At 48.6% G+C, this 20,469-nt stretch overlaps 1 protein-coding gene and 1 non-coding gene across 2 annotated transcripts in view; one reads left to right on the forward strand and one right to left on the reverse strand.

Annotated features, from left to right (window-relative positions):
- Positions 1-20,469, reverse strand: part of ITGA11 (integrin subunit alpha 11) — a 132,791-nt gene that overhangs the window by 53,000 nt on the left and 59,322 nt on the right. The window contains exons 8-13 of the mRNA XM_056865758.1: positions 14,850-14,994; positions 12,654-12,819; positions 7,850-7,920; positions 6,009-6,153; positions 5,063-5,211; positions 2,626-2,766 (exon numbers count right to left, since the gene is read on the reverse strand). Of these exons, the coding sequence (XP_056721736.1) occupies positions 2,626-2,766; positions 5,063-5,211; positions 6,009-6,153; positions 7,850-7,920; positions 12,654-12,819; positions 14,850-14,994 (817 nt within the window). The remainder of the gene's footprint in view (positions 1-2,625; positions 2,767-5,062; positions 5,212-6,008; positions 6,154-7,849; positions 7,921-12,653; positions 12,820-14,849; positions 14,995-20,469) is intronic.
- Positions 9,730-9,804, forward strand: TRNAT-UGU (transfer RNA threonine (anticodon UGU)). The gene has a single exon. It is a non-coding gene; the product is annotated as a tRNA-Thr (tRNA).

The raw sequence follows: 20,469 nt of genomic DNA on the forward strand, positions 1-20,469 counted from the left end.
CAACAACCCTGTGAGGTAATTTAGGATTGAGAGGGTGTGGCTGGCCCAAGGTCACCCAGCAAGCTTCCATGGCAGAGTGGGGATTCGAACCTGGGTCTCCCAGATCTTAGTCTGACACTCTAACCACTGCACCACACCAAGGCACCAGATGCTGGCATGCCACTGATGCCAGTATACCACGAACACAGCCAGGCCATATCCTATGCTTTCTCAAATAAAGCTGATATTTTAAGCGAGACACAGCCTGAAGAAACTGGGAGCATAGTGTGGCTGCAGAGGAAAATATGGCTCTTTTTAAAAGGGAAATAAAATCTTTGAGGTATATTGGAGGCGCAGCCCTGACCAGGTTAGCCGAGGCTAGCCCAATCTCATCAGATCTCGGACGCTGTCCTTGATTAGTCCTTGGATGGGGGAAGACCCACCTAGGAGGTCCAGGGCCGCTACACAGAGGCAGACAATGTCTCTGCCCTGACCAGGGTGGCCCAGGCTCACCTGATCTTTTAGGATATTGGAAGCTAAGCAGGGTCATCAATCTCGTCATCAGAAGCTAAGCAGGGTTGGTCACCAGCACTTGGATGGGAGACCACCGAGGAAGAACAGGGTTGCTTTGCAAAGGAAGGCAAAGGCTAACCACCTCTGGTCATCATGGGAAAGTGAAACATTAAGAAGTGCAAGAAATAAAGGAAGAGCTCCGGTGGACGTGAGAGGGGCAGAAAGAAGCAGGAGCCTTTGGGCTGCGCCCTGCCCTTCCTCACATTCTTGGTCGCACTCCAGAAGATTTTTTTCCAGCCACATTGGGAACAAACTCAATGCTTCAGGAATGATGGAGCTAAGGTTGCCCCCTTCCTCACCAGAAGGCAATCTGCTTCACCTCCTGTGCCAGAGTCTTAAATCTTGTGCCGGCTCCACTAATGATGACCAAGATGAGAAGACGTTTCCCCCTCCTTTCAAATAGGGTTTATTTTTCGTTATTACCCTCACAGCCTGGACTCTTCAAGAAAAAAAGGCTATCATGTCCCTGTTGCTTCTGACGTCTGAGGACTTCATCCCTGAAGACTACAGACATGTAGACTCATAGAATCATACAGCTGGAAGGGGCCATAGAGGCCATCAACCCCCTGCTTAATGCAGGATCAGCCTACAGCATCCCCAACAAGTGTTTGTCCAGCCTCTGCTTAAAGACTGCCAGTGAGGGGGGAGCTTACCACCACCCTAGGTAGCTGATTCCATTGTCGAACAACTCTTACTGTAAAAAAAGTTTTCCTAATATCCAGCCAGTACCTTTCTGCCCTCAATTTAAACCCATTATTGCGAGTCCTGTTCTCTGCTGCCAATAGGAACAGCTCCCTGCCCTCCTCTAAGTGACAGCCCTTCAGATACTTAAAGAGAGCAATGCTGTCCCCCCTCAACCTCCTCTTCTCCAGACTAAACACTCCCAGCTCCCTCAGGCTTTCCTCACAGGGCTTGGTCTCCAGGCCCCTGATCATCCTCCTTGCTTTCCTCTGTACCTGCTCAGTTCTGTCCACATCCTTACATACTTGATGCCCTCTGGAAGGTGGTCACATGCTGGGGAGATTTTCTCCTGGAGGACATACTGATCTCTTGCTGTGCATGCAAGATAGTCGGCAGCTTGCCCAGGCCGTCCCACTTCCTGCCTACTCTCGGCCCAGATGGCCATGCGTACTCTGAAACAGACCCGGGGCACAGTGTTTGGTCTGTTGGGGAAACCTGCATGTATCCCAGGGAACATCAGGGTTTCCCCAAACAGCATCCACACTCTCAACTGTTTCTGGTTGAGAAAAGGGTATCGTTTGGAAGGCTGAAGTCCCTCCTCCATGCATGCTGTGGTCCTGATTCAAACAGAGGAGGATCTTTAGGTCACATCAGCCTGTGTTACATCTGACACAGGAGAGGACCCCAGAACCAACCTGTGTATTCTGTCAGGAATGAAGCCACAGTTAACTAGGGGAGGGGCTGCAGCTCAGTGGTGGACCGTCTGCTTGGCATGCAGAAGGTCCCAGGTTCAATCCCTAGCATCTCCAGTTGAAAGGACCAGCCAGTAGGTGATGTGAAAGACCTCTGCCTGAGACCCTGGAGAGCCACTGTTGGTCAGAGTAGACAATACTGACCTTGATGGACCAATGGTCTGAATCAGTAGAAGGCAGCTTCATGTGTTCATGCGTTATTTTTTTTCTGGGAAGGGCTCATTGGTAGAACCTCTGCTTAGCATAAAGAAGGTCCCAGGTTCAGTCCTTGGCATCTCCACTATGGACCAGGTAGGAGGTGAAAGAAAAGACCTGAGACCCTGGAGACCCAGTGCCTATCTGAGTAGACAAGACTGACTTTGATGGGCTGATGGGCTGATTCAGTATAAGGCGGCTCTATGTGTTCAACTCTGAAGAGAGGTATTACAATGCTGCGACCACTGCTGCAGACAAAAGGGAACAAACTCAAACCCCAGGGGAATGTGGCATTCGATCAGCATCTCTGAAGGGAAGAGGGTTCACGAGGCTCAAAGGTGGCCCTAGAAGCTTCCACATCAAGCTCTGCACAGTCCTCAAGGGCCACGCACATTGACCGTCATGGGTGAAACGCCTTGGTGTTGGCCCCACCTAAGCCGCTTACCTCTTTTAGAACATAGACGTACACCTTCCCCCTCTCTCTCCCTTCGCTGAAATACATGGGTGCTCCAACCAAGAGGACATCGGTGATCCCGTCGCCATCAACATCTGCAGAACTGATTTCACTTCCAAAATAGGCGCCAATCTGAAACAGAAAGAAATTGAGGAGGGGGGGAGAGAGAAAATATGCATATGGAATGAGGACTGGAGGGGGCTGTGATTCTATACTTTTATCTGCTTCCAAGAAATTAGAGGCATCTGGAATGACAGGAATTTCTAAAAGAAGCAATTTATCATCTCCTTGTCTAGACATCTCTCCCGGAAAAAGAAACAGATTAAAACCTTTGAGCCTAGAAGATTAAGGGTCATATTTGTTTCCTCGTTCTCTGACGTTGCTTTCTTCTAATTGCTCAATGTCTATGGCGAGAAGGATTAGTGTATGGGGTATGTGTGTTTTTGCACCCAGTAAAGGACAGTATTCCAGCCTACAGCTCCTTGGCTGGCTTCCCTGGTGTCATTCCTGTGCAGAGAAAATTGTCTGCGTGCACCAATCTTTGGATAATCTGGAATTGCCATTTAATTCCCACATGGCTGGCTCAAGTTTCTCTTCTCAAGAGGCAAAACCAGAACCTGATTGGTAGCAGTTTAAAGACCAGCTAAAGGAACTACTTCGCACAATACAAACATGTACCGATGGAAGTCATCACCCCTCAGCGATGGATGGCCGTAGCGGGCTGCATCTTACAACTCCATGCACAGAATGGGGATCTTCCCTGCTTTCCTCTCTTGTCCCGCAGCCCCTTCTTATTCCTGGAGTCATGGGATTAGTGTGGAGGAACACCTGCTCAAGTTGGGGGGGGGGACTACAGAGAGAGGCAGGGCAAAGGGGTGAAATTGCTTTTGTTTCTTCTGAAGGCACGGTTCCTCTGAGGAAAGGAACTGATTTCATCGCCCAGCCCACCAACCCACCTGGCTAATCTTTGGCATGATCCTGCAACCCCAGGAAGGATAATTGGGGAGGGGGCTGTGGCTCAGTGGTGGAGCCTCTGCTTGGCATGCAGAAGGTCCCAGGTTCAGTCCTCGGCATCTCCAGTTAAAAAGGACCAGGCAGGAGGTGATGGGGAAGACCTCTCCCAGAACCCTGGAGAGCAGCTGCCAATCTGAGTAGACAATACATCTTCAAGTACTTGAAGGGCTGTAATAGAGAGGAGGGTGCCGAGTTGTTTTCTGTTGCCCCAGAAGGTCGGACCAGAACCAACGGGTTAAAAATTAAATCAAAAGAGTTTCCGTCTAGACATTAGGAAGAATTTTCTAACAGTTAGAGCAGTTCCTCAGTGGAACAGGCTTCCTTGGGAGGTGGTAAGCCCTCCTTCCCTGGAGGTTTTTAAGCAGAGGCTAGATGGCCATCTGTCAGGAATGCTGACCTTAGGCAGATCATGAGAGAGAGGCCATCTTGGCCATCTTCTGGGTATGGAGTAGGAGTCACTGGGGGTGTGGGGTGTGGGGGGGAGGTAGTTGTTAATTTCCTGCATTGTGCAGGGGATTGGACTAGATGACCCTGGTGATCCCTTCCAACTCTATGATTCTATGTTCGTGTGTTAATGTGATCTTCCTGGGAATTGTCAGTGGGTGTAGGAACAGAGAGAAACTTGGCTTGTATACAAGCCAATGGCTTTTAAAAAAGATTCACTGTGTCCTTGGAAAAAGAGGTCCTATCAGTGGCTGTCACTTCACATGTACAGTCAGCCTACAGAACTCATTGCCACTTCTGCAATTTGCCTATGTTTGTTCAAGCTTATCTCTGCAGCCCTGAAGCCGTGCTTTTTAAAAAACCGACTTGGTGAGTCTCTGGATGCTGAAATCTGTGCTCTGTTTGTAAACTAACTATGACAGAAGCAGAGATGAGACACGTACACACCCTTGACTGTACCACTTACAAAATGAAGTTATTCATCTTTGACTCCACCAACGGAATGATTTGGATATTCTGCAGCCTTGCAAATTCCTAAATTTATAAACCTGCCTGGCCACTACAGTCATTTTGGAGGCCCTGCTTTGCGTACCCCTGCTTTCTGAGATTAGGCAGGCAGCAAACTGGGAAAGGGCCTTCTCAGTCATGGCAACAAAACTCTGAAATTCTCCTCCCAGGGAGATTTGTCTGTTCCCTTCTGTTGCCAGCTTCTGCCTGCGGGTGAAGACTTTCGTGTTTCTTCTGGCATTTCCTCAGCAATCCCTCCTTCCTCCCCTGTTTTAATTGTTTTTACATTTTTGTCTGTATTTTAGCTCTGGCTTTAATTGTTTTAATGATGTATTTTCTGTTGGATTTAATAGTTTTTAAAATGTGTTTTTATTATGGACATTTTAATTTGCTAGCTGCCTTGGTGGCTCTGATGAAATAAATAAGCCCGCCCGCCCCTCCACCAGCTGCATCCCTCCTTTACCTGTTCCCCTTTCAGCGACTGGTGGATGGAGAGATTCCGGTCAGTGTGCATCGTGAAAATTATCACTTTCCCCGTGTGGTTGAATCGGGGTGCCCCCGCAACATAAATCCTGCCACGTCTTGTAGACACAACTGAGGTGATGGTGTAACCTGCAGCACACAAACAGAAACAAAAATATTAGGCGGAAGGTGTCATCCACAGACAGAGCGGCTTTGCTCTCATACCAAAGACACCGCCTGCAGTCCAGAGTTTACTTTCAGAATGAATTTTGCAGAATGATGATGCATTTTGCCCAGAGGATGCTGTTTTGGAGAGCCATATAACTATGGGCAAAACTGGTACGCAGGGAAGTAGCCACGGCCCACGAGGCAGTGGCTGAGATTTTGATCCAGCTCAGAAACAGATAAGATCCAAAACGGAAGATTGAAGAGAGTTGGTAGAAAAAAAGGAACATGTTTCCAGGTTACATGGGTTTGTTCTCTCTCTCCAAGTGGGGGGTGGGAAACCTGCATAACTCAGAAAGCTTGTCAACTCATTGAACAAATTGTGGAACTCCCTGCCCCAGGATGTTGTGATGGCTGACAACTTGGAAGGCTTGAAGAGGGGAGTGGACATGTTCATGGAGGAGAGGGTTATTCATGGCTAATAGTCAAAATGGATACTAGTCATGATTCATACCTCTTCTCCCCAGGATCAGAGGAGCATGCCTAATATATTAGGTGCTGTGGAACACAGGCAGGACAATGCTGCTGCAGTTGTCTTGCTTGTGGGCTTCCTAGAGGCACCTGGTTGGCCACTGTGTGAACAGACTGCTGGACTTGATGGGCCTTGGTCTGATCCAGCATGGCCTTCCTTGTGTTCTTATGGCATGCAATGTGAAGGGGAACAGTTAACTATGTGGGAAGAGTTGCCACCTTACCCAGCAGTTCCTGGTGACTACCCTTACCTAGGTACGCTCCATGATTCTTCAGCTCCTCTGGGAATTCTTGAAGGTAGGATTCTCGGTGGGGAACAACTTTGCCACTGCTGGTTTCCTTGAGAACTGCTCCATTCCAGTCATAAGCACCTACCGCTCCAAGCAAAACCCCATCCTGCCCATGGTGAACAAAAAGCACTGGTACATAAAGAACAGCAACAGCAACACAGAGAAAAGGGACCGGGATACTAACGTTAAGAGCTTAGAATTTATCAGTAATTTTTTTGGGGGGGGAGGGAGGAGTATTTGAAAGTTTCCTTGAATTGTTCTCAAGTATCTTATTGTCTGTCTGTCTGTCTTGCACCCTTCTTAGGCATTCTAAAGGAAACTAACCTGTACAACTTTCCTATTACTTGGTAAAATTTGCAGAAGTCTTAAGGATTAGAGGGAGTTAACTGGAAGATACACAATTCAGGAGTACTGGGAAGGGGAATACATCTGGCTATCCTCTGACTGTCCCATACAATTCATTTCCTTCTGTTGGCCTTTCCCGTGACATTTATCCACTGGGGTTGCATTTGATACTGTCACCTACAACAGATCCCTGCATTTTTACTATAATCTGTATTTTAGTGATACTTAGGAAGCAGGCAGTATTTAAAAAAGCTTTGGGCATGTGGAAAGAAATCTTTGCCAAGCCAGCAAGTGAAATAGCCCAAGACCTGCCAACTACTCCAGACCTGTCAAATTTGGCAGGACAACTTCAGGGAAAAAAAAACAAAACTCTTGTCCTTGAGGAAACAGCAAAGTAAATCAATATCAGCTCAAAGATGCTGTGCCAAGCACGGTCCAGAAGCAGCAGCAGAATTATCACTTTTCCTTTCTGATCAGGGCTCTTGCATCTTGGACTGCAGAAAAGCAGGCAGAAATTCAACAGATTTGCCTTTGCCTAAAGGCTCCAAGGGTTGAGCTACCCCTGCTGAACATCTCCAAGCCATTCACAAAACAGACCTTTTCTATTATTACAGTAGGAAGTGGGTACAAGTATCTTGGAATCCTTCAAAACCGTTCAGACTCTCTCTGGAATGTGCATTTCATCCATTCGCTCCATTTATACCATCATCCATAGTGATATAAATTCAGAATGCAAGGCCCAGAGCCAGTCCAAGACTCTGGGGGCAGGGTTTCCAGGTTGGAAAATTCCTGGAGATTTGGGGGTGAAGCCTGGGGAGGGCAGGGTTTGGGGAAGGGAGGTACCTCATAATGCCACAGATTCCACCCGCCAAATCTCTGTTGTCTGGAGATGAGCTGTAATTTCAGATCTCCAGGCCCCACCTGGAGGTTGGCAACCCTATTTGGGGGAGTTATGGCTGAAAACAATTACTGACATTTAACGGACAGTCAATCAACCTGTTGCCCTAACCCTATCTGGTATGAGACCGGCTCTAGCAAGCCATTGCTATGCTGGAATTTTGTCAGGGACAAACCTGGCTTTTCCATCTCAATTTTCAGTCAACACATTCTCAAAAAGAAATGAGAGAAGCATTTTTTCAGTATCACTTTCCATGAGGAACCAAGTAGAAACATATTTGAGAGTTTCTGGGAATTTCTGGACTGTGGCTCCAGGCTTTTCTTTCCAATGGCATCAGGAAATGAGCTCTCGCAGCCCGCAAAGAAGTTGAGAATTTTGAGTGGCCTCCAGCTTCTGATAGACAAATAATCCAGGTATCTTCTGCTACCATACATGGGCCTTCTGATGGACTCATATATCAAAAACCAAAACCTTTCCGGGCTTGCAAACATCAACCACATGCCAAAGACTCATGAATCAAAGGCGGAAAAGGAGAAAAACAAAAGCGTTCTTCACTCACTTCCACAATGTGTGATGAAAATCCCGTCTGGGACATTTCAAGCCCAAAGGATATTTCATTCTTGTTGGTGCCTAGAAATAACAAGGAGGCATGAAAAGATTCATCAGGCACACTCAGCAGAGGGAAATGGTCAGATGCTACACAGACAAAGGAACAAACGGACCTCCCCTAATCGTTTGGGGGTATTCAGGACATAATCTTAAGGCTACTCTGCAAACTGCCGTGTGGCATAATAGACAGAGTTCTGGACTAGGATCCGGGAGATATGGGTTCGAATCCCTCCTCTGCCTTGGAAGCATGCTGGGTGACCTTCGGCAAGTCACTCTCTGTCTAACCTGCCTCAATGATGGGTAGAGTTGCCAACCTTCAGGTACTAGCGGGAGATCTCCTGCTATTACAACTGATCTCCAGCCGATAGAGATCAGTTCCCCTGGAGGAAATGGCCCCTTTGGCAATTGGACTCTATGGCATTTAAGTCTCTCCCCTCCCCAAACCCCACCCTCCTCAGGCTCTGCCCCAAAAACCTCCCACCAGTGGTGAAGAGGGAACTGGCAACCGTAATGATGGGGCCAGGCACACCTTCCGGGGGGGGTGTTGTTCCATAAATGTGGGGCTGCCACTGAAAAGGCCCTCTCTTGTGCACACATCGAACAAGCATCTTTAATTGGTGGGACAGTCAGGAGGACCTCTCCCTGCAATCTTAATTCACGGGCATTAATAGGGTTGCCAACCTCCAGGTAGTAGATGGAGATCTCCTGCTATTACAACTGATCTCCAGGCGATAGAGATCAGTTCCCACTGTGACTCTGCAGTAGGGATTGTTGAGCACTAGCTCAATACCATCTCTCCACCCAGCATGGAGGGTTGCCAGCTCTGGGTTGGGGAAATTCCTGGAAATTCCTCTCTCGTCTAGAGATCAGTTGTAATTCCAGGAGATCTCCAGGCCCCACCCTGGAAGCTCGCTACCCTACTAGTGTGTGTGAGTCTTAGAAGCTCTGATGGGGGGAAAGATATGGGGGTGTTTGCAGAAGCTGGTTCAAACCCTCTCCTAAGCATGGTACAGATGGAAGTCCTAGTGGTTTCCCTTACAGTGGAGGGTGTTGTGTTTCCCTTGGTTCTGCCCTTGTTCCACGGGTGGTGGTGGGACATCAGGGGGCATGCTGGCATTACCATTCATGGCTTGCTTGCTTTCCTATATGGCTGACAGCATGCCATGCCACTATGTGATTGGGGTGCATGGGCAGTGTTGCTTCCGAGTCCGGTCCAGTTGCTAGAATTGGGGCTTTTTTTGCCATCTCCTTTCTCTGCCAGGACAGGATACCAACTAGTACATTGGCACCTGCTGTCCTTGGTGATGTGTTTGAATCCAAGGCATTGAATGGAGCTGCCTAAGACTGGCACAGAATCGGTGCAAGCCAGCGCGGGCAGCTGCGGTCCCCAGAGAGCAAGAAAAAGAAACTGGCAAAGCTACACCTCTGAAAGGGAGGAAATTCTGATTACTTAGACTTAATATGATTTATTTTACGAGCTGGAACAAACTTGCACTTAAATTCACATCCCGTTTCTTCCAGGGGTGGAATTCTGGCACGTGCATATGGAATTTCACCACCTGCAAGGGGCTTCAATGTTTCCAATGGCAGAAGCCAATCCCTCAACACACTGAAATGAAATGAACGGGGGACACCCAGCCCGTGGAAGAAGAAGGAGTTGGTTTCTACATGCCGACTTACTCCACCACTGAAGGAAGAATCAAGCCAGCTTACAATCACCTTCCCTTCCCCTCCCCACAACAGATACCCTGTGAGGTAGGTGAGACTGAGAGAGCTCTAAGAGAGCTGTGACTAGCCCATGGTCACCCAGCAGGCTTCATGTGTAGGAGAGGGGGTGTGGCTCAGTGGTAGAGCATCTGCTTTGTGTGCAGAAGGTCCTGGGTTCAATCCTTGGCAGCATCTTCAGTTAAAAGGATCAGGAGGTAGATGATGAGAAAGACCTCAGCCTAAGACTCTGAAGAGCTGCTGCCAGTCTGAGTAGAAAATACTGACCTTGATGGACCAAGGATCTGATTCAGTAGAAAGCAGCTTCATTGTATGTATTTCGAATTGGGACAACTTTTGGAATGGGCATTTAGACTTGAAAGCCACAGTTCTGAGAAATCAAATTAGAATTCTTCACTCTAAGACACAATTTAAGTATTCTTAAATTCCACAGAATTAAGTAAGAAACAGGCCCATGATTCATTCTCTCATTGAAACAGAAAGCCCTTAAAGGTGCTTTAATTTAGTTAGATGATACTCAAAATGTATATTTATGTTAATATTTGTCCCCTTAACTTGACTCCCCGGCATCCAAAGGATAGAATCTTTCAGATATTTGCGGGGCTGTCATATGAACGATGGTGCTGAGTTGTTTTCTGTTGCCCAAGAAGGCCGAACCAGAACCAACGGGTTGAAATTAAATCAAAAGAGTTTCCATCTAGACATTAGGAAGAATTTTCTAACAGTTAGAGCGGTTCCTCAGTAGAACAGGCTTCTTCAGGAGGTGGTAAGCTCTCCTTCCATGGAGGTTTTTAAGCAGAGGTTAGATGGCCATCTGTCAGCAATGCTGATTCTGTGACCTTAGGCAGATGATGAGAGGGAGGGCATCTTGGCCATCTTCTGGTCACTAGGGGTGTGGGGGGAGGTAGTTGTGAATTTCCTGCATTGTGCAGGGGGTTGGACTTGATGACCCTGGTGGTCCCTTCCAACTCTATGATTTTATGATTCTTCATTAGCAGGTAAATTTCACATCTGAATTACTTGTTGTTCTAGCTGTTATAAATGCTTGCTTCCCAAAATGCAAGGTCAAATCCCACCTGCTCCCAAGTCACTCAAAAAGAAAAGCTTATCAGAGTCTTAAAAGCTTATCAGAGCCAGCGTGGTGTAGTGGTTAAGAGCGGTGGTTTGGTGCGGTGGAGTCTGATCTGGAGAACTGGGTTTGATTCCCCACTCCTCCACATGAGCAGCGGAGGCTAATCTGGTGAATCGGGTTGGTTTTCCCACTCCTACACATGAAGCCAGCTGGGTGGCCTTGGGCTAGTCACAGCTCTCTCAGCCCCACCTACCTCACAGGGTGTCTGTTGTGGGGAGGGGAAGGGAAGGTGATTGTAAGCCAGTTTGATTCTCCCTTAAATGGTGGAGAAAATAGGCATATAAAAACCAACTCTTCTTCTTAAAAATCTGAGAGTATCAGAGGGTAGCCATGTTGGTCTGCAGTAGAAGAGCAAGTTTCAACTCAAGGAGCACCTTACAGACCAACACATTTGTTTGGGGGTATGAGCTTTCGAGAGTCAAAGCTCCCTTTGTCAGACACCTGACAAAGTATCTGACAAAGGGAGCGTTGACTCTCGAAAGCTCATACCCTGGAAACCTTGTTGGTCTCTAAGGTACTAAGTGTAAGTGTAAGGATGTGTCACTGGCAACCAAGATCAAGTTAATTCATGCCATCGTATTCCCTATTACTATGTATGGGTGTGAAAGCTGGACAATGAAGAAAGATGATAGGAGGAAAGTAGATTCCTTTGAAATGTGGTGTTGGAGGAGAGTGTTACGGATTCCGTGGACTGCCAAAAAAACAAATCAGTGGGTTACAGATCAAATCAAGCCAGAACTGGCCCTAGCAGCTAAAAAGACTAAACAGAGGCTATCATACTTTGGCCTCATTATGAGAAGACAAGAGTCACTGGAAAAGACAATCATACTAGGAAACGTTGAAGGCAGCAGGAAATGAGGAAGACCCAACAAGAGATGGATTGAGTCAATAAAGGAAGCCACAGCCCGCAATTTGCAAGACCTGAGCAAGGCTGTTAATGATAGAATGTTTTGGAGGACATTGATTCATAGGGTCGCCATGAGTCGGAAGCGACTTGACGACATTTAACACAAGACACAAGGTGCTACTGGACTGGAATCTAGCTGTTAAAACTGAATTTCTACATAGGAAGTAAGGATTTTCACATACAAATTTGTACTTGGAGACAGAACAGAAGGGGAGTGTCAGGCCCTTGCCTTTCAGCTGGAGGAAAGGCTCTTGACATGAGATAGGCCAGGTTCTGGCCACACGTCAAGTCCTTGGTTCTCATGCCTATGAACATCTGTGTACAGTTTCGCTCATCCTGTTTTCTGAAGCTGTGGTAATGTTTAGTCTGTCTTCCTGGGAACCGCTTATCTCAGGGTTGCTGTAAGCACTTGTCCCCGTGGTAATCCCACAAACAACATCCACAGACGAGGAGTCCAAAAGAGAGTTGATTTATTAGAAAACCTACAGGTATACAGAGCTAACAGGTAAATTGGCACGAATGGGAACTGGTAGCCCAGTACAGGGCCTAGCAATGTTTACCTTTTCAGTCTGTAGTGTCTTAAGCATGTAACCTGCCTGTGTTCATCATTACTAGCCTCACCTGCCTGTAGGCTGTCAGTCCTTTAATCTGTCTTTTTGTTCCTAATAAAGTATTACTGCTTCAGAGCTACCTGCCTGGATGAGTTTGCTTATGGGATGCTAGGGACAGACGCCTGATCCTGACAGGGAGAATGTTGTAAGCTACTTAATGTCTGCACTGGGGAGAAAAGTGGGGGTATAAAAGGAGTAAATAAAGTAAAATAAAATATTTTCCCCTCTCAAATCTGTGCCAGCTTCCGCTCTAAAAGCCCAAGGGCTCCTGTGAAATCCAGCCATCCACAGGACTCAGGGGGGCTTCCTTACAAAACACAGCAGGCAACCTCGAGAACCAGAAGGGGCCCCGGGAATCACTAGCTTCGACACCGCTCACCTTCCAAACTGAAAATCCTTTCTCCGAGAGCATCGACAATATCTTTCAGAGCAGCTTCATCAGTGACATTGAAGAAATGCTTTTCATCTGGATCGCTCGCTATAAATTTTATTTCTTTCAAAAAGGCTTCCGGATTGATTCCTCGTCTGTTGTAATAACCAAGAACCTGGGATTAGGAAGCAGAAAGATAAGTCTCAAGATTTTTTTCCACGAAATAAAACACATTTGTCCAAAACATACAAGGATGGGGCTTCTGAGTGCAAACAATAACAGTGTCTGATACACAGCCAGCTGCAGTACCCTGATTCCATCAGAGGGTGCATCTAGGCCTGTATCGACTACTCTGACAGGTAGGATTACCAACCTCCAGGTGAGGCCTGGAGATCTCCTGGAATTATAGCTGATATCTAGATGACAGAGATCAGTTCCCCTGGAGAAAATGGTGTGTGTGTGTAAAGCACCATCAAGTCGCATCTGACTTATGGTGACCTGGTAAGGGTTTTTCGAGGCAAGAGGCGAGCAAAGGTGGTTTTGTCATTGCCTGCCTCTGCATAGCAACCCTGGACTCCCTTGATGGTCTTCCATCCAAGAGCTAACCAGGGCCAACCCTGCTTAGCTTCTGAGATCTGACTCGATCGAGTAGGCCTAGGCCATCCAGGTCAAGGCAAGAAATGTTCAGAGGTAGTTTGCCATTGCCTGCCTCTGCGTAGGGATCCTGGACTTTCTTGGTGGTCTCCTGTCCAAGAACTAACCAACACTGACCCTGCTTAGTTTCCAAGAGCTGATGAGATTGGGCTATCCCGGGCCATCCTACTCAGGCAGCATACAATAGCAGATCACAAATAAACATAGGTAGTACCCTAAACTGTGTTCCAGCTCACCTTGTGGTTCTTTAGAATGGTTGCTGTATGAGAAGACCCTGAGAGTCAGCTTGCATGCACACTACCAATCTTCCCCATTGATAGGACTGCCAACGATATGTAGGGAAAATCCTGGAGATTTAGGGAGGGGAGCTCTGCTGCAATAGAGCCCACCCTCTGAAGCTGCCATTTCCTCCAGGGGAACTGATCTCTGAGGTTTGGAGATCAGTCATAATTCCAGGAGAGCTCCAGGTCCCCACAGGAGGTTCATAACTTTTTGCTCAGGGTTGCCAACCTCCAGGTGCCACCTGGAGATCTCCCACTGTTAGAACTGATCTCCAGATGACCAAGATCAGTTCCCCTGGAGAAAATGACTGCTTTGGAGGGTGGCATTACACCCTGCTGAGGTCTGGTTCCTCCCCACCCCAAATCCTGCCCCCCAGGCTCCAGAGCTGGAAACCCAATTGATCCCCCGCACTGTACTGCCACTGGGTATCAACCATTGTGTCTTAATATGGTCAAGAATCCTCAGCAAGGCACAGGGAATCCATGGCAGACACTCAGGAGGGATGGTATGATACACTTTACTCTGCTCTGGTGTTCAGTTTTGGGCAACTCAATTTAAGAAGGATGTAGACAAGCTGGAATGTGTCCAGAGGAGGACAACAAAGATGGTGAGGGGTCTGGAGACCAAGTCCTATGAGGAAAGGTTGAAGGAGCTGGGTATGTTTAGCCATACTAAAACTGAGAGGGGATATGATAACCATCTTCAGGTACCTGAAGTGCTGTCATATAGAGGATGGTGCTGAGTTGTTTTCTGTTGCCCCAGAAGGTCGGACCAGAACCAATGGGTTGAAATTAAATCAAAAGAGTTTCCGCCTAGACATTAGGAAGAACTTGTTATCAGAGTGGTTCCTCAGTGGAACAGGCTTCCTTGGGAGATGGTAAGCTCTCCTTCTCTGGAGGTTTTTAAGCAGAGACTAGATGGCCACCTGTCAGCAATGCTGATTCTATGACCTTAAGCAGATCATGAGAGGAGGGCATCTTGGCCATCTTCTGGGCATGGAGTAGGGGTCACTGTGTGTGTGTGGGGGGGGAGGTAGTTGTGAATTTCCTGCTTTGTGCAGGGGGTTGGACTAGATGACCCTGGTGGTCCCTTCCAACTCTATGATATGATTCTTGGCACACAAATGCATGTTAAAAATATCTCCTCTGAAAATAGGAAGTTTGAAAGCCACTGAGTACAAAAATGTCATCCAATCAGAGGCTACTACATTCATTTCAATGTAATTCAAGCCAAAAAGTTAACAGCCGCTTGCCCCCAAAAGCAACTTACAGCAACGGCATATCTGGTGACGTTATCTTTCTCACTGTCTTCGATTACTTTCTCAAGGTCTTGGCTGTCGTGGGACTCTCCATCTGTTATGACAATCATCACTTTTTTGGCTCCCTTCCGCCCACCTTTCTGGAAAGCTTCAGAGCTGAAATACAAGAAAGGCAGGAATTCAAGGTCACGCATCATTCCTTGCCAGGTACCTGGCGGCTGAAATACAAACATCACTGGAAGAAGAGCTGCATAAGACTGCTGTGAGCGGGTACAAATATTTTAATTAATGAATGAATTAATAAATTTTAGTCCCTATAAGGGGAATAAAGCAAATAAAAAAATTAATAAGCATGTTGGTGGGGTTCCCTGATAGGGTTGCCAAACCCCCGCCAGAGGCGGGGAATCCCCCGCTTTGGGCCCATAGAGATTTTGCCCAAATAGCAGAGCATCCTCCCCGACATCGCCGATGTGATGACATCACTTCCAGAAGTCACGTCATCACGTCTGCGGCATCGAGGCTTTAGGCTTAGGGTTGCCCGCTCCGGGTTGGGAAATACCTGGAGATTTTTGGGATGGAGCCTGAGGAAGGCGAGGTTTGGGGAGGGGAGGGACTTCAATGGGATATAAAGCCACAGAGCCCAGCTTCCAAAGCGGCCATTTTCTCCAGGTGAACTGATGTCTGTCGCCTGGAGATCAGTTGTAATAGAGGGAGATCTCCAGCTACCACCTGGAGGCTGGCAACCCTACTTAAGCCTCATTTTAAGTCTGGTAAGACGCCCACTTACCCCTCCCCGCTGGTTGCCAGGAGGTACCTGGCAACTCCAGGTTCCCAGGCATCCTCCCGTCCAGGAGACCAGACCTGGTTAACTTCAAAGTGGTTGTCTCCTGCACCTTCCAGCCAGACTTTGGCTCAGCCTAAAGCTGCTTTATATCCCAGTCACTTTTCATAGGACTTGCTGAGTCATCGGCAGAAGCATTTACTGCTGTAAAACCAGGGCGCAGAGACCTCGCGTGAGCATCGGCTCTGCTCCAACCTTTCAGTAAATGCACACAGATTGATCGTAGGGGCAGCACTGCCCCTCTTCCCTGCCCTGTGGTCAGTCCAACTTGCCATGGCGGAAGTCGGAAAAGGGCTTAGGATAATGGATATTAAGGATGATCCTTTAGAATGTTTATTTCTTTAGAGAATATCTGTCTCCAGAACCTGCTTGAGGCAGCTCACAACAAGAAAAACATGACAAGCCAATAAAAACAGGTTAGTAAAAACATGCCAGGGCATAAAACAGTATAAAACAAACAGAGCGATCTAAAATGATATTAATAGGCTCAGAGTAGACCAGGGGTCCCCAACATGATGCCCACCAACACCTTTCCTAGAGCCCACGAAGTGTTTTTAGAAAATGGGAGTGGCAGGGTGGGGCTTTTGCCCCTAGAAAGGCTTCTCGTTGGCCACTGGAGATTTGCTTCAAGTTGAGTTTTGCTTGAAGGGACACTGAGGACAAAACTCTGAGTCTGACAGCTATGCTGATTTTAAAAAAACGTTGTTTTGGCAGCAGCTGCTACCACAGCACAAGGATCTTCACTGTGTGACTGAGGCTAAGCTGCGGCAGTGTCAGGCTGCTATCTCGGTTTCGTTATTGCCTCTGTCTCTGCGTTGTATTGTCTGCCCCCCAAGGTCGCATACCTAGGCCTGGGAACCCAGCTCCTGGGAAACTGTATTCAGCCTGTACGTGTAATCACCCGCCTTTCCTGCCTTATAATATCTCCCAGCTAGTGAGCCTCTCATAGCTGTCATTTTATTCGTTTGCACTGTATGCCTAATTGACCAGTAAAAGCCATCTGTTTGGACTCTATATGACTTTGTGGTGATTTCTGGTTCTGTGGGCCAAGGGCTGACATTATGACAGCTATCTCTTCACCATTCTACTAGCCAGGCTGGAGCCCAGGGGGGTTCGCCTGCCACTTGGATGGGAGCTATGCAGCTCTCCAGGTGATCTACACCCTGGAGCCCTTCTCTGAGGATCCTACTCTGTTACAAGACTTAATCGCTGAACTTTTCCGGACGACCCGAGAGGTTTGCCGCTTGAGGGGACTGGTACAGAAACAGTGGCAATCTCTTAAAGGACGTCTCTGGATGTTAACGTCGGAGGATACTGATGCTCGTCTAGATCTTCAGGACTTGGATCAATTACTGGACGATGCCCGATTGGCGACTGAGGATTTACAAATATTAACTGGACTTTTGGATAATCTTATTTCTCGGGAAACTCTTTCTACCATGGCGGGAGCCCCACCGGAGGGTTTTTCCCTGATCCCGGATGCAGCCAGCTGTCAGGCTGAGGCCAAGCGAGTCGCTATTAGCACCGCTCTTCTCCTTGTGGAATGTACAAAGGACACCCCGGTAGCCACCTTGGCTCAAGTTTTGACCTCGACCTTCGGAGCCGAGGCACCCGCACTGGCGGTTCGAGTACAACCTCTGCTGGGCGGGGAACCCGACCCCATACTCTCACTCCTGGAGACAGAACTTTTGCCGCGCATTACGGCAGAGACTGCCCTGAGACTTGAGAACGCCAAAGTTCTTGCGGATCAGCAAGCCGCCGAAGCGGCTAAGGTCGCAAGAGAGAGAGAGGCTGCGGAAGCAGCCAGGGCGGCGGCAGCAAGGATTAGGAATCAGGCGAACGTGGACACGCGCCCTAAGGGCAATGTACTAGGGCTATCAGGTCTGTCCTTTTCCCCGGCGTTTGTCCCGCCGCGCGCGACTCAACGCGCACGCCGTTTGGCTGACCGACGTCGAGACTCAGAAGAGTCTGAAGACGAGGATTTATATGGGGATAGCTCTCAATGGGCCACAAGCTTCCGGACCAGTAAGCCTCATCTTACTGGTGGCCCAAGTGAGGAGGCTCATTTCTTAAGAGCCCAGAATCGGGAGCTCTCCGACCGTGTTGATCAACTCCAAGAAGTAATGGAACGTATGCTTCAGGAGAACAGGCAATTACAACAAACCCTGATAGCTCTGAGACAGCCCGTTCCGATACCGGGTCAGGGGGTACCCGTACAGCCACCCGCTAATGTGCCTGCTCCACCCTTGCCTCCTGGAGCTCCTGTTGCTCCTCCGCCCGGACCACCCGTGCAACCACCCGCTAATGTGCCTGCTCCACCCTTGCCTCCTGGAGCTCCTGTTGTCCCTCCGCCCGGACCACCCGTGCAACCGGGTCAACCTGCGCCCGGCCCTTGGAAGCAACTCAAATTGAGGACTACGTATGACGGATCTCTCGAGACTTTGCCTTGTTTCTTGCATCAAGTGGACAGTTATATGCGAGAACAAGGACAACTTTTCCCCACGGAAGACAGCCGGGTGCGTTACGTAGCTTCCCTTCTGACAGGTAAAGCGGCTGACTGGATGGTCCTCCAGTTTGACACCCGCTCTCGTGCTATTCGTTCCCTCAACAACTTCATGACTGCCCTGAGAAGGAGGTTTGAGGACCCCTTCCTGGGGGAAAGAGCCAAAACGGAACTCTTACAATTAAAACAAGGCTCTGCTACAGTTCGAGAATTTGCCGATGAATTTCAACGACTGGCAAGTAAAATTGTAGGTTGGCCCGAGACCACCCTGATCCATCATTTCAGGGAAGCCTTGCATCCTGACATTCTGAACTGGTCTTACATGCGAGGCGATCCCGATACCCTCGAAGACTGGATCCTATTAGCCGAGGAAGTGGAAAGTCGCCGACGCTTCATTTCTCTTGTCCGTCAAAAGCACAAGGAAAAAGGCACCCAAAAGCCTCAACCCAAGGCACCACTGCTCGTCCCACGAAATCCCCCACGTCCGCCCCAGGAACGTGAAGCCCGATTTCAGAGGGGTGCCTGTCTTACTTGCGGAGAAATGGGCCACTTTGCAGCCGTTTGCCCACGCCGCCAGGAAATATTTCGTCCCAGCACGACAACCCGCGCCCGAGGTCGTCCACCACGCAGAGGCACCGCGGCCACCCGCAGCGCAGCTCCGGGAAGACCCACACCCTCTGCACTCCATGCCGGGGACCCAGCCTCCCTGCCTACTACCAACGACCCCGCCGGGTCTCGGATTACAAGTGCCCCATTGGGGGACGATTTTCCCTCTTCGGATGAGGAAAATCCTTGGATTTCTCCAGCCTTAAACCTGGAATCTCCCCTCGACTTGTCAAAAAACGGCTCCGGTCTGTGGTGAATGGAGCGTCTCCACAGACCTCTCAGGATCTTCCTATCAAACCGAATGCTCCTACCAAAATTAAAGACGTGGACTCCACCGTCTACGTGGATGCAGTTTTACAACAACTTAACGGTGGCCCACAAATCCCCGTCAAAGCACTAATTGACTCCGGTTGCTGTCGCACTCTCATAAGCGAAACCACTTTTGCTGCACTCAGAGCCGACTCTGAGGCTTTACCCGCCCCCGTCCAATTTGCCCAAATGGACGGAAGCCATTTCCAGGGGGGTCCAGTTGATCACCGCACCATAGGGGTGGCAATGGGAATTGGTTCCCACTGGGAACAAATAGACTTCACTATAGCCCCTATCCGATTTGAAGTGGTCTTGGGAATTAACTGGATTAAAGGACATAGTCCCAGTATTGATTGGGAAACAAACACTATCTCCTTCGCTAGTCCCACCTGCGGCCAGCATCGGCAAAACTTTGCTCTGCTATATCCGCCCGTTCCAGCATTAACCTCTACTGCCCCAGCACCACCGGCTCTACCCGCTGTGTACCGGGACTTTGAAGATGTCTTCGACCTTAAGGAATGTGATGCCTTACCCCCCCACCGGGCCTCAGACTGTGCGATTGAAGTGGTAAAGGACTGCACATTAACCAAGAGTAAGATTTACCCTATGAGCGCTTCCGAGCGCACTGTCCTCCGGGACTTTTTGGACAAAAACCTCGCCAGAGGGTTCATTCGCCCTTCGAATGCCCCAAACTCGGCCCCCGCGTTTTTCGTCCGGAAAAAAGAGGGCGACCTTCGCCTGTGCATTGACTTCAGAAAGCTCAATGCGGTTACCCAGACCAATGCCTATCCTATCCCATTAATATCCGATATTTTGGGACAATTACAGGAAGGCCGTGTGTTCTCTAAATTAGACTTGGTGGAAGCTTACTACCGAGTCCGTATCCGCGAAGGGGATGAGCACCTCACTGCCTTCTCTAGCTGTTTCGGAATGTATGAATTCCTTGTGATGCCGTTCGGATTAAAAGGGGCCCCGGGGGTCTTCATGCAACTCATCAATGAAATCCTACATGACCTTCTATATCGTGGGGTGGTGGTCTACTTAGATGACATTCTCATTTATTCGAAAACTATGGACGAGCATGTGGCTCTAGTCAGGGAAGTTCTGCAACGCCTGCGCAACCATCAACTTTTCGCAAAACTTGCTAAGTGCGAATTTCACCAAAGCAAACTCACGTTTTTGGGATACATCATCTCCCACCAAGGTCTTCGCATGGACCCCGCCAAAGTCCAAGCCGTCCTCGATTGGACTCCCCCCACCAACCGGAAGCAAGTACAGCAATTTCTGGGATTTGCAAACTTCTATCGAGGATTCATCCCTAACTTCGCCCAGGTGGCTCTACCCATTACGGACCTACTGAAAACTAAGGGAA

The sequence above is a fragment of the Euleptes europaea genome, chromosome 20 (genome assembly GCF_029931775.1).
Source record: "Euleptes europaea isolate rEulEur1 chromosome 20, rEulEur1.hap1, whole genome shotgun sequence".
Lineage (NCBI taxonomy): Eukaryota > Metazoa > Chordata > Lepidosauria > Squamata > Sphaerodactylidae > Euleptes > Euleptes europaea.